This window comes from Oreochromis aureus, linkage group 19, assembly GCF_013358895.1.
Source record: "Oreochromis aureus strain Israel breed Guangdong linkage group 19, ZZ_aureus, whole genome shotgun sequence".
Lineage (NCBI taxonomy): Eukaryota > Metazoa > Chordata > Actinopteri > Cichliformes > Cichlidae > Oreochromis > Oreochromis aureus.
In genome coordinates this window covers 28,492,282-28,506,816 of record NC_052960.1, presented here as the reverse complement: position 1 = coordinate 28,506,816, position 14,535 = coordinate 28,492,282, and the positions used below count along the sequence as shown (strand labels likewise).

Genomic DNA, 14,535 nt, shown 5'->3' with positions numbered 1-14,535 from the left:
GTACCACGGCAGACCCGACAATGTTTGCATGAACACGCTTTGAAGCATTACATTATAGACCACTTTGCACACATGCATTCACTTTTTGTTTTTGTTATTTCTACACAGTGTTCTGAATTATGAACAATGGTCTACAGCCAATCTTGTGTATTATTATACAAACTTTGGTTGTGAGATTCAGATAACTATTTAATAAAAGCTAAATATTTTATATGAGAGTAAGAAAGAAAAGTATATCTTTATGTCCACCTTTCTCTGTTAATGCCCTACCTGGCCCCTGGCAAAAGCTCTGCTAGATCCGCCCCTGCACAGTTACCAGCTGTCAGCTACACAAAAAAGGAGCTTGGTGTTTACAGGAGTGCAGAATTATTAGGCAAATGAGTATTTTGTCCACATCATCCTCTTCATGCATGTTGTCTTACTCCAAGCTGTATAGGCTCGAAAGCCTACTACCAGTTAAGCATATTAGGTGATGTGCATCTCTGAAATGAGAAGGGGTGTGGTCTAATGACATCAACACCCTATATCAGGTGTGCATAATTATTAGGCAACCTCCTTTCCTTTGGCAAAATGGGTCAAAAGAAGGACTTGACAGGCTCAGAAAAGTCAAAAATAGTGAGATATCTTGCAGAGGGATGCAGCAGTCTTAAAATTGCAAAGCTTCTGAAGCGTGATCATCGAACAATCAAGCGTTTCATTCAAAATAGTCAACAGGGTCGCAAGAAGCGTGTGGAAAAACCAAGGCGCAAAATAACTGCCCATGAACTGAGAAAAGTCAAGCGTGCAGCTGCCAAGATGCCACTTGCCACCAGTTTGGCCATATTTCAGAGCTGCAACATCACTGGAGTGCCCAAAAGCACAAGGTGTGCAATACTCAGAGACACGGCCAAGGTAAGAAAGGCTGAAAGACGCGACCACCACTGAACAAGACACACAAGCTGAAACGTCAAGACTGGGCCAAGAAATATCTCAAGACTGATTTTTCTAAGGTTTTATGGACTGATGAAATGAGAGTGAGTCTTGATGGGCCAGATGGATGGGCCCGTGGCTGGATTGGTAAGGGCAGAGAGCTCCAGTCCCACTCAGGCGCCAGCAAGGTGGAGGTGGAGTACTGGTTTGGGCTGGTATCATCAAAGGTGAGCTTGTGGGGCCTTTTCGGGTTGAGGATGGCGTCAAGCTCAACTCCCAGTCCTACTGCAAGTTTCTGGAAGACACCTTCTTCAAGCAGTGGTACAGGAAGAAGTCTGCATCCTTCAAGAAAAACATGATTTTCATGCAGGACAATGCTCCATCACACGCGTCCAAGTACTCCACAGCGTGGCTGGCAAGAAAGGGTTTAAAAGAAGAAAAAAACTAATGACATGGCCTCCTTGTTCACCTGATCTGAACCCCATTGAGAACCTGTGGTCCATCATCAAATGTGAGATTTACAAGGAGGCAAAACAGTACACCTCTCTGAACAGTGTCTGGGAGGCTGTGGTTGCTGCTGCACGCAATGTTGATGGTGAACAGATCAAAACACTGACAGAATCCATGGATGGCAGGCTTTTGAGTGTCCTTGCAAAGAAAGGTGGCTATATTGGTCGCTGATTTGTTTTTGTTTTGTTTTTGAATGTCAGAAATGTATATTTGTGAATGTGGAGATGTTATATTGGTTTCACTGGTAAAATAAATAATTGAAATGGGTATATATTTGTTTTTGTTAAGTTGCCTAATAATTATGCACAGTAATAGTCACCTGCACACACAGATATCCCCTAAAATAGCTAAAACTAAACACAAACTAAAAACTACTTCCGAAAACATTCAGCTTTGATATTAATGTGTTTTTGGGTTCATTGAGAACATGGTTGTTGTTCAATAATAAAATTATTCCTCAAAAATACAACTTGCCTAATAATTCTGCACTCCTGTATGAGAGTAAGAAAGAAAAGTATATCTTTGTGTCCACCTTTCTCTGTTAATGCCCTACCTGGCCCCTGGCAAAAGCTTTGCTAGATCCGCCCCTGCACAGTTACCAGCTGTCAGCTAAATAAAAAGGAGCTTGGTGTTTATTTCTCTCAGAAACAGTTCATAACTTCCTTCAACTCATTCATGTCACCTAAAAAAAGGTAAACCTGTTTCTCCATCACCAGTTCAGCTCTGATGATTCAGTAAGGTCATCTCCTGGTTTCGACCAGCCGCTTCTACAGCTGTGGCTCCAGCAAACATCAGCTGATACTAGAAATTAAAATCAAATGAATTCTAACAACAGCTGATCAAGCTTAAACGTGCTGCTGTTGTTTAGCGCGATAAACAAACAAGAGAGAAAAGCCGATCATTGATCAGTTTCATGACTGAAGTTTGAACAGGCGAGAGAATGACAGGGAGGCTGTCATAAAGTTCAACATCAGTAACTTAGCGCGCACACAGCTGTATAGAAACTCCATCGTGCTAGCTACCACGCAGTACGAGTTATTATAACTGATTGTAAAAGTCAGCACAACGAAAATAAACTACACCTAAACTCGGTTTATATCTGACCCAAATAGAGTGCAGGTCATAACTTCTTACCTGAAATTCAGTTCACCTCACGCTCCGACCGGCAGCCGCCTGCTTCTCCTGCCTTCTGTTTCCCTGATCCACGATCTACCACCGGTCGATCGGCGGTCACCGCCGCCTCGTTCCCGCATGTTCTTTCTGACACACACCGGTGGATAGCTGCCCTCGGTTGTAGCTCCGGCGTCAGCGACTACCAAACAATTCAGTTATTTTTTCCACATCGACCAGCATCTGGACAATCCACCGCCTTTCACTGTTTGTACCGTTACTAAAAAAAAAAACCCTCATCGGCTCATAAAAACGAAAAATAAGTCCAGCTATGACCCTGAGTCAAAAGACAGCCAGCTCGGGTTAGCTAGCTACCTGTCTAGCTCTTTGCAGGCACCGAAAACATCAGAGCTAATATGGGATGTCTTGGTAACACGAGCAGATATTTGAAGTTTACATCTGGCCAATCCACCACCTTTCACTGTTTATACCGTTACTAAAATGAATAAATAAATAAATCATCGGCCCATATAAACGAAAAATAAGTCCAGCTAAAACACATACTGTCGGCGAGCGACCGGGTGCTGACACGAGTTTCACCCGCCTCAATATAAGCCAAGCCTGGGTGCTTTTTCACGAAGGGTCGCTAGCGGCGCGAGCTAACTATGCTAGCGGCGCTAGCTAGCTAGCTAGCCGGCTATCAGCAACACATAAGAGAACTGCTGCTAAATAAACTACACCTAAACTCGGTTTATATCTGACCCAAATAGAGTGCAGGTCATAACTTCTTACCTGAAATTCAGTTCACCTCACGCTCCTGCCTTCGCTTTCCCTGATCCACGATTGACCTCCGCGTTAGCAAACACCGGTCGATCGGCGGTAGCCTCACCGCCTTGTATGTCTCGTTCGCGGCATGTCCTTTCTGTCACACACCGGTGGATAGCTGCCCTCTGTTGTAGCTCCACCACCAAACAACTCAGTTATTTTTTCCACATCGACCAGCATCATCGGCCCATATAAACGAAAAATAAGTCCAGCTAAGACACAGACCCTTGCCGAGCGATCGGGCGATTAAACAAATTTTAGCCACCTCACTATCAGCCAAGCCTGGGTGGTTTTTCACGAAGGCGCTAGCTAGCTAAGCTAGCGGCGCTAGCTAGCTAGTCCGACTATCAGCAACACTTAAGAGAATTGTCGCTAATATGGGATGTCTTGATAAAACGAGCAGATATTTGAAGTTTACACACCTACATTCTCGCCTGAAAATATCTTAAAAGTGTATTTTGTGACCTAGAAACATGAATAAAAGACATATAAAACGAAGTGGTGTCCGCCATTGTTTGACTCGGTAGAGGCATGCTATGAATTGTGGGATATGGAGTTTTCACCAAGCATGGCACCCTTTAGGCCGTACTTCTCCCGGTATACCACTAGAGAGAGCCAACACACCACAAATGAAGTCTGTTTCTATGGTGCCAAAAGCAGAATCTTTCTCAGGAGCCTAGAAATTCGCCTAAATTTGCACTAAAATCTAAATATTTCAAAACTATAAAAGTTATAAACACCAAAAGTCACACCATACTAGCCCAGCTCCAGCCGCACAAAATGATGTAACATATGTACCCCTATTGTCAAAACTGTTTGGCAGAGGAGCGCGGGAAAATTTTCACTAAAATATTAATATTTAAAAACTATAATAGTCATAAACACCAAAAGTCATAGCACACCATTCCAGATCCAGCCGCACAAAATGAGGTAACATATATGAAGCTTTTCTCAAAACTGCGGGGCGTGATACGTGCCGAAATTTAGGCGGAAGATGGAGAATAATAATAATAATAATAAGAATAATAAATCCGACGAATAGTAATATGTGTGCCTCTTGGCATAGGCACACATAATAATAAATCCGAGGAATAGTAATATGTGTGCCTCTTGGCATAGGCACACATAATAATAATAATAATAAATCCGACGAATAGTAATATGTGTGCCTCTTGTCATAGGCACACATAATAATAATAATAATAATAATAATAAATCCGACGAATAGTAATATGTGTGCCTCTTGGCATAGGCACACATAATAATAATAATAATAATAAATCCGACGAATAGTAATATGTGTGCCTCTTGTCATAGGCACACATAATTAGAAACATCCTGTCTCAGAGTGATCCTGCAAAACTAGTTCATGCATTTATTACTTCTAGGCTGGACTACTGTTCAGTATTAATACAAGGTCCTAAAAACTCCACAAGGCCTCCAGATGATCCAAAATGCTGCAGTGAGTACAGACAAAGACTAGAAAGAGAGAGCATATGTTCTTGAATGTCCTAGAATTATCATACCTCATAGTATCCCGGTAGAGGACTTTGGTCTCGGACTGCTGGTTTGCTCGTTGTTCCTAGAGTATTTAAAAATAGAATGGGTGGTGGAAGGTTCAGTTTTCAGGCCCCTCTTTTGTAGAACCAGTTCACAGTTTGGATTTAGGAGACAGACACCCTCTCTGCTTTTAAGATTAGGCTTCAAACATTTGTTTTTGACAAAGCTTGTGGTTTGGACTGTTTCAGGTGAAACCAAATCCTCCCTTACTTACACTGCAATAGTTTTAAGCTACTAGAGACTTTCCATGATGCATGTTTCTTCTTTACTGACCTTTTTTTTTTATTCATGTGTTTATGTTAGATATGAGGCTGCTAGGCAGGAGAAAAAGAGGAAGATCACAGAGAACATTAATGGATGTAGTGAAGGTGAACATACAGAGGGTCAGTGTATGCTAGGGATGGGGTGGGATCGAGTCAAATGATTGTGACTTTCAAAGGGAGCAGCCAAAAGAATCCTCCACTGCATGAATTCTAAGTTGTTTTTCCATGACAAAGCTTGTCGAACTTATATTTTTCTTTTATATACAGGCAAAGGTAGATGAGAGTGACAAAATTGTTGCAGAACACGAGAGATTCCATGACAGCCTTCTAAACATCGAGAAGTGGCTGATGATCATGAAGCAGAAGCTGATGTCCTTCCACAGCCCATCAGGAGAGTGGAGCATAGAGGGGCGCCGGCATGAAGCTGAGGTCTGTGTGTGTGTGTGTTTGCCAGTTACACTGGATGTGCTAAAAACAATGCAGCCTAGTCTGGAAAATTCTGCTGTTATACCTTCTTAATATATACACTACCGGTCAAAAGTTTTAGAACACTACAATTTTTCCAGTTATTTATTCAAGTTGTTCAAGTCCAATGAATGGCTTCAAATGGTACAAAGGCAAGTGGTGAACTGCCAGAGGTTAGGTTAAATGTTAAAAAAAAAGGTGAGGTTATATGTATACTATATAGAGAGAGAGAGAGACAAAAAAGGAGTGAGACAAAAAAGTTTTTTGAGCATGCAATTTATTGAAAACGATACTTAAACTGAAACAAGCTGTTTTACAGCTGATCAAAAGTTTACGACCACATGCCTTTAAAAGGCCAAATCTGTGCAAAAATGTGGATTCATTGTCATTTTCTGTCAGGTAGTCACACTGTCATGACATGTAATGTTCTGATGGCAAAGGCAAAAAAACTTCCCTTTTGAGCGTGGTCGGGTTGCTGAACTGCATAAGCAGGGTCTCTCGCAGCGTGCCATCGCTGCTGAAGTGGGATGCAGTGAGACAGTCATTTGGAATTCATTAAATGTTCTTAAGGATTATGAAACAAAAAAGTCAAGTGGAAGACCCAAAAAAATGTCACCAGCACTGAGCCGGAGGATCCAATTGGCTGTCCGTCAAGACACTGGACGATCCTCGACCCAAATTAAGGCTGTTACTGGTGCCAACTGCAGCCCCATAACCATCAGACGGCATCTGAGACTGAAGGGTTTAAAAAACCAAAAATGTCTTCAAAGGCCTCGTCTCCTTGAGCACCACAGAACTGTCCGTTTGGACTTTGCAAGAGAGCACTAAACATGGGACTTTGAAAGGTGGAGGAAAATTTTATTCTCTGATGGGAAAAAAATGTAACCTTGATGGTGCTGATGCTTTCCAACGTTACTGGCATGACAAGCAGATCCCACTTGCTCCACCTGATCCACCTTTTCTACACGCCACAGTCAAGGGGGTCTGGGGTGCTTTTTCCTTCAGTGGAACACCAGAGCTTCAGGAGGTGCAGGGGCGTCAAACAGTCACTCGCTATGTCCAGATGTTGCAGAGATCATCCCTCATGACTGAGGGCCCTCGTCTGTGCGGTAATGGCTAGATTTTTCAACAGGACAATGCTACAGTACACAATGCCCGCAGGACAAGGGACTTCTTCCAGAAGAATAACATCATCTTTACATAACCTGCACCTGGGCTCTGGCCTGGTCTGATAGACCCCAGCCTCAATGAATCTTCTGCTCAGAGCTTGTTCTTGTGCTGCCATGATTAGTGTCTCTGTGCTGTCTTTCAGTCCAGCTGAAAGACAGATATACTTCCAGATACAGACGGACAAACTGGTGATGGCTAACCAACTGGACATAGTGGTGGTAGACAAGCAGAAGAAGATGGCCGTAGTGATAAATGTAGCAATACCGAATGACAGCAACATCAGGAAGAAGGAACACAAGAAGCTTGAGAATTACTAAGGGCTCAGAGAAGACCTAGAGAAGATGTGGAGGGTGAAGGTAACAGTGGTCCCAGTGGTAATGGGAGTGGGTTTCAGCTGCACCCACAAAGGAAGTGATTCACAGCAACCCGTCAACCAGATACCATAGAAAGACTGTGGGCTGAGAGTAAATGCATTAGAGGGTTACTTGGGCAGCTGAGGGCTAGAATGTCCAATTGTTAACCAACTCCCTTGGAAAAGAGGTTTTTAATCTCAATGGGACATTCCTGGTTAAATAAAGGTTAAATAAAAAAAAATAAAAAAAAAACTCTGCTCAAAGAGATGTGCAATGAGGAAATCGCTACCAATGTGAACAAAGCTTTACTCATGAGCAGAGTAACATTATGGAATGTGGATGGACTACATTGGTATTTTATTGACTTTGTATCACTGATAAAAATGAGACATGCATCACTGAAGCAAGTGGAATAAAAGAAGATACTGTGGCTTTAGTCCTAAGACAAAAATATATTTGGTCTAGTTTGTTCACCATGTATAAGTATTTCTTTGCCTCTTTCCACAGAGAGCACTGGGGGAGTTCCCAGAGAAGGAGCTCCAGCTGCAGCAGGTGGATATTCAGGGTCAGGGAGTTTTAAAGAAGACTTCTGAGGAGGGGCAGGTCCATATTCTTCAAGACATGAAGCGCCTAAAAGACTCTTGGTTGGCCCTGTACGAAATGAGTCTGAATCTGCACAGGTACAAGAAGAGCACACAGCAGTTCCTTTTTTCAGCCTAGCTTAGTGTGTGGTACTATTACAGTGTGTGGTATTATCACAATACTGATCCTAGCTTGTTTTCCTTTATCACTCCGGCTTTGTGTCTATACCAAAAGGACACATCTTAGCAGCACTAGCTGCTGCTTGAGCCCTTCATAGACACATTTTTTAATTATAAATGTGTATTCAACAAACCCCTCCTAACAACTAGTTCCACAAGGCTGTTTCCAGAAATGTCTCTAAACCCTCAGTTTACCAAAAGAGTACAAAGACAGCATTGTTATTTGTTTAGTAACTGAGGACACCAGTGTCTGTAGCTTTTGTTTCTCCGTGTTAGCTGGATGTAGATGTCTGCTCAAATATTTGCTGCTTATTTTTAGTTGTGTTTTTTGTTTCTTAATGCCCTAAATGTTTTCAGTGTCTGATATTAGATTTAGTCTCTCTAAACTAAGAAAGACCGTCCCCGCTGCACAAATTTTGGGAAAAGGATGGCAGAGTTAGGTTTGGCTCACTCTAACAGATCTGTTTCCTAAATGTTGTTTTTTAATATATATAAAAACAACCAAGAAATCAGGTTTTGTATTTAAAGTAGGCACTGAGGTTTGACATGAACGTTTCTGTCCACTGGTACCACTGACGAGTTACGACAACATGAAACCTGGATTTCTTTGTCTTTCAGGTTGTTGAACAGTTCCAAAGAGCAGAGAGAGTCTGACTTTGCCAAGACGTCTGGCTCTATGCATGCACTTGGAGGAAAGTCGGAGGCAATGATAGGGGAGGAGGAGGCATTAATTACTGGGCAGGAAGGGTGGAACCAGGGCCAAGGAGGTTACCACATATTAGCTGAACCAGATGTTGAAAATCCTATTTCATCAAGTACAGTCAAGGAAAGTGCACTGACCTTCAAAACAGATGAAGTAGATTTCTCTGACCACAGGCAGGGAGTCTCCAATGACAAGCCAACAGGGGGTAACAGCAGTGTCTTGGCAGAAGATGGAGAGGAAGCAGTATTATTCACACAGGCCAGCTATCCTCAGCCGCCAATGATTAGCTCCGGAGATGACAGCACAGAAGCAGGAGGATGCCTAAGCTCAGGAGGAGGAGGGGGAGAGATCAGAAGACCCTCAGCCAAGAAAGCATCAGCAACACCAGTTCAATACTCAATGGTACTGTTGTGCAGGGAACTAGGCCATGCCAGTGATTTTGTTATTTTCTACCAAGCTAACTTACAGCAACTTCCTGGAGAAGTTACTCCGATATTGTTATGTTTTGTTTGCTAGTAGAGTGCCAAGTATCAGTAAATACAAGTGATCAATTTAATCTTAGATGTTCCAGGCCTCTCGGCCTAAGAAAGCTAGGGTAGGCTCCAGCCCTCCACGACCCTGACAAGGATATGGATGGATGGATGTTCCATAACAAAATAACCAAAACCGTCAATGCAAACTGATCTAATACAAACAATAAACACACAACATCATTGACTTTTATAAACCAATTCCAAAAAGGGTTTACGTGTGAAACGCATTATAATAATAATAAAGAGAAAGGACCTGGCACGTATTAAATATAAAACCATGACAATCATAATACATAGAAGTAGTTAACAAAGCATAATAGATAAAAATGTGTCAACACACACCAAATATTGGCTAGATGGAAAAGCAAGATTAAATAAATAAGTCTTTAACCGTGATTTAAACAATGGCATGGAGTCAGAGGCCCGGATAGCAACAGGAAGATTGTTCCATAAGACTGGGGCAGCTACAGCAAACGCACGGTCGCCCCAAGACTTAAGCCGAGAACGAGGTTGTTCCAGAAGAAGTTGGGTAGCAGATGTAAGTGCTCTGACAGGAGTTCACTGAAGTAACTCAGCGCTAAATTATTGATAATTTTGTATGTGAAGAGTAGTATTTTAAATTGAATACTTAACTGGCAGCCAGTGCAAGCCAGCAAGAACAGGAGTGATGGAGGAAAATTTCCTGCTACCCGTCAAAAGGCGTGCTGCCCCATTCTGGACAGTCTGCAATCTAAGGAGAAGGGAGGAGGAAAGGCCAATGTAAAGAGAGTTGCAGTAATCCAACCTGGAAGTCACGAATGCATGAATAAGTTTCTCCAGGTCTTTATGCGGAATATAGCGCTTAGCCTTAGAAATGAGGTGCAGCTGATGAAAGCTAGACCTCACCACGGCAAATTTAAACAAGCTATCCAGTAATATACCCAAATTACTAGCATAATCAGAAGGGGAGCTAGCTGGCATCAGAGCAGCACACAATTGGTTGCGGGGAATTTTACTATCGAACACCGCGATCTCCGGGGTTTTTTTTTTCCGTTCAGGACAAGAGAATTACTCTTGAACCAGTCTTTAACCTCACGCATCCATTCACGAAAATAATGAAAAGACATAGCAAGATCGTCAGTAATCTCAAAGTAAATCTGTATGTCATCAGCATAGCAATGAAAGGCAACATTATACTTCTCAAAAACTGCTCCAAGGGGGAGCAGATATAATGAGAAGAGAATAGGGCCTAATACAGATCCTTGAGGCACACCACAGCGTACAGGTACCGAGGAAGACGAGAAGTTGCCCAAATTAACCGAGAAACACATTATTCAGTCCTCTCACAATTGAAGCCACTAACTTGTTGTTTTGGGTTTGCCTCCTCTATCACGGGAAAGAAGATGCTTCCTGCTGAACCACCAGTACAATCACTGATACACCCAAAAAGTTGGGATGCTTTGTAAAAAGTAAATAAAAACAAGTCATGGACTTGCAGACCTAAGAAACCCATAAAAACCTATCAAACATCTGAAATGAGAAAATGTACTAATTTTAAGAAAAGAACATTTTGAATTTGTTGCCCACAATACATCTCAAAGAAGTCGTGTGGCATTCCTTCTTCTTTTAACAATAGTCCATTTGCAACTGTTGAACTTGTGGGAGAGGAAAATTGTCCTATTCTTGTCTCATAGAGGATTCTAGCTGCTCAGTAGTCCAGGGTCTTCTTCCTCATATTTTATATTTCATCGTGTGCCAAATGTTTTCTGTCAATAAAAGGTCATAGGTGCAGCTACTGAAAATCTCAGACAAGTTTGAATCTCATTGTCCTCAACCTTGAGGTCAGACGTCATGTTTTCTGAAGACCTTGTGAATTTGATAACTAGAATGCAGCGACGCAGGATTTTCAAACTGATACCATAGGTGTGTCGACTAGGATGTTGAGGGGTAGCACTGGTGGTTGCCGGTATTTTTTGAGTTTCGTGTTGCTGCCCTTACATTCAAAATGTGTTAATATTTTTAATCAACATTTGACATGTCTTCTGTGTTCTAAGGTGAATAAAATATGGGTTTCTGAGATCTACAAATCACTGAATTGTTTCAATCTTTTTACATTTACACTAAGTATGTGTGGGGCAACAAAGACGCAACTCCTGACGTCTTGATTGCTTTATAACACTCTCACTTATACACTTTAAAATACTTTGGTAACATACTTTCATACTCTGGAACACTAAAACTGAGAGACTTTTTGGTAATCTGAAAATGCATTTCTACATATAAAATGAGTTCAAGTTTTTGTGTTAATATAAAATAGATTTTTAAAATTGTATTAAATCACTAATCTGGGTTTAGATGGTTTTCATTTTTCACTAGGTGTTTTAGTGTGCATGTAAATGTTTCGCCCTATGACAGCTAGGATAGGCTCCAGCGCCCCCCGCGACCCTGGAAAGGATAAGCGGAAGCGAATGGATGGATGGATGGATGTATTAAATCACTAATCTGGGTTTAGATGGTTTTCATTTTTCACTAGGTGTTTTAGTGTGCATGTAAATGTTTGATTACTTGTTTGGGGTTTTCCAGGGGAGCCAAGGACACCATGAATCCAGGATGAAGGAGTTTGATTCTTGGCTGTTCAAACAGAATGAACTCCTCTCTGAGATTCTCAGCACCAAAGATGTCAGACTCAAGCAGGACACACTCAAGGTGAGCTTTGAATGTGCCAACGGTCAGGACGTTTTTGTTGCCAGGACAGGTGGTGGTCACCTGTTAGGCTGGTTTTAGCTCGGGCGACCCAAATTGAGGTCTCGCCCAATTAGAAATTAAGGAAAATATTTTATGTGTGTTCAGCACTTTAAAAACATGTTCAAGCATAAAATAAAATTGTGTATACTCTGTCACCATGGAAACCTCTTAAATAGGCAGAAACACAGCCTCGTGTTAAATGAAGCAGTGAAGAAAAAAAAAAATGTGACGGATTAATCGATGAATCCTTGCAGCCATAATTGTGATATTTTTGTGTAAGAAAAAAATGATTTCTCTTATATCCATCTGACATTTGCCCTAATTTGCATAATGTCTGCCTGGCTGCAATTGTTTATTGTTATATGCTTGTTTAATCTTATGGTGGGACTGTTAAGACACTGATTTGTATTTAACATTTTTACAGGTACAAAAAAGCTGGTCTGCAGTTATACGTCTAAAATGCTAACATACATGTGTTAATACCTTTTACAACGTAGCCCATGAATCACAGACTATAATTTTACTCGAATGATGTTGGAAAAGGTAGCACAGACTGTTTGAGTTTCAGAACAAAATCTCTTTCTGATGCAACACATCTGCTGCTAGACGGAGGATTTTGTCAGCAAGAGAGAATGAAGCTGTTGGAAGGAGAACAGCAGGGCATCATATCTAAATAGTCTAATATAATAAACTCTGCAGACTGTAGATTTGTTGGCATCAGAAAACACATCTACAGTGGATTTTTCTGAATAACCAGTTCATTATTTATTGATTATTTTTTATATTATTGTGACTATATTTTTGATACTTTGAACATTTGTTTTGAGAGCCGGATTCTCTGAAACTGTGCTATAACACAGTGTTATTACACACACTATGTTGCAAGTGTTGTTGTCACAGACCGACTCGCAGTAGACTCATAGTGTTCAGATGTCACAGTTCTATTCAGATTTGTGGTGCTGTGTCCACATTCTCTGCTTCATTCAGTCACTATTGATTTTGCTTAAATTACTGTCATGGCTCATGGTGATTGTCACAGCTGTAGCACAGAGATAAGACCCGTTCAGAAACTTGCAAAAACCAGTAATCTAGTAATCTTAATAAAAAATAGGTGAGTGCAGAATGTTAACTTTTAGTGAAATGTTTTGCATTTAAAAACATTCAGTCTGGATATTTGAATTTCTGGATATAGTTTGTGTCAGTGCAGTCAGCAACAGCAGTAAATAAACCTGTTAAGATGTATGTAACCTACTACGCATGTCTGTTGTAAGAAGGCTTTCACAGGCAGAAGGGACAAAGAGCTGGGTAAGCATTTACGGTCCACCACGCAAACTATTCAGTGACAGTCGCGGATAAGATTATAGAGATATAGGTATAAATATAAATATAAATATAAATATACTTATAAATATAAAAGGACAAGTTTGTGTGCAAATATATGTTGTGGTATACAAAAGTGACAGGGTGCATTGAGGTGCAATTCATTCTGTTCCACATTTGTGGATCTGACCCAAGTGGATGAATTAAAGAGTCTGATAGCAGCAAGCTGGAACGACATCCTGTAAATTTCCCTCGGGCAGCCAGGTTGAAGGAACCTTTTACTGAAACTGCTCTTCACACTATCCAGTGTGTTATTATAATTTTATATTTTTTGCGCACCAACAGGAGTAATTCTGTACCTTCGCTCTGTATGCTGTCTCATCTCCATCAGAGATGACCCACCCACAGTGGTGTCATCGTTGGTGTACAGTCATAGGTGTACAGTAGGAGGCGGAGAATACAGCCCTGCAGGGATCCGGTACCTTGTGACAGTGCAGGGAAAAGTAGAGGCCAAGTCTGATTGATTGAGGCTGATCGGTTATGATGGTAAATAATGTTGTCATTATAAAAAAAAAAACACATTTTATTTTCTAATGACTGTACATTATGCAGACTGAAACTGATATTATAGGAGAGGGAGGTGCTACATTAGGCTGACAATGAATATTGCTTAGAACTATATCATTAAATCTGAGGGTGTTAAAGTCTGTTATTTATTGCTGGTATATTAGCTATCAGTCAGTTATTATTAGAGCAGGTTGTTAAGGGCATCATATTTCACTTATTAAGGTTCCAGTTGTTTTTCTGGTCTCATGGGTACAACACTGTAGCCATGTGTAGCTCAGATATTTTCCAGCCAGTGTTTGAAAATACAAAAAAGAGCCTTTCACATCAATTTTATTTTTTGTGTCAACACTCTTTTATGTCTGCATAGACATACTATTGTGTATAAGGCTGTGATAAGGAACGTGATGTATAAATGCATGAGTATCTCTCCAAAAGTTGAATCTGTTCATCTGGACGTAGCGTTTTGTGGGAGAAACGTTTCGTCACTCATCCAAGTGACTTCTTCAGTAGATTAGACCAGCGGTCCCCAACCTTTTTTGCCTCACGGACCGGTTTATGCCCGACAATATTTTCACGGACCGGCCTTTAAGGTGTCGCGGATGAATACAACAAAATAAAACTAGTACCGGTACCGAAAAAAAGAAGATTTATTCATAACACACGTGAAAAGACCCAGGAAAACCGAGTTAACGATAAAAACGATAACAAAACAACGCTGAAAACTGATAAAAACCCTGAAAACCATACATTTCACACCTGAGC

The 14,535-nt window shown here is 41.1% G+C and overlaps 1 protein-coding gene across 2 annotated transcripts in view; it reads left to right on the top strand.

Moving 5' to 3' along the window:
- Positions 1-14,535, top strand: part of syne3 (spectrin repeat containing, nuclear envelope family member 3) — a 53,512-nt gene that overhangs the window by 28,160 nt on the left and 10,817 nt on the right. For both annotated transcript variants that reach the window (XM_039602936.1, XM_031753188.2), the window contains exons 12-15: positions 5,445-5,606; positions 7,673-7,845; positions 8,545-9,031; positions 11,725-11,847. In XM_039602936.1, the coding sequence (XP_039458870.1) occupies positions 5,445-5,606; positions 7,673-7,845; positions 8,545-9,031; positions 11,725-11,847 (945 nt within the window). The remainder of the gene's footprint in view (positions 1-5,444; positions 5,607-7,672; positions 7,846-8,544; positions 9,032-11,724; positions 11,848-14,535) is intronic.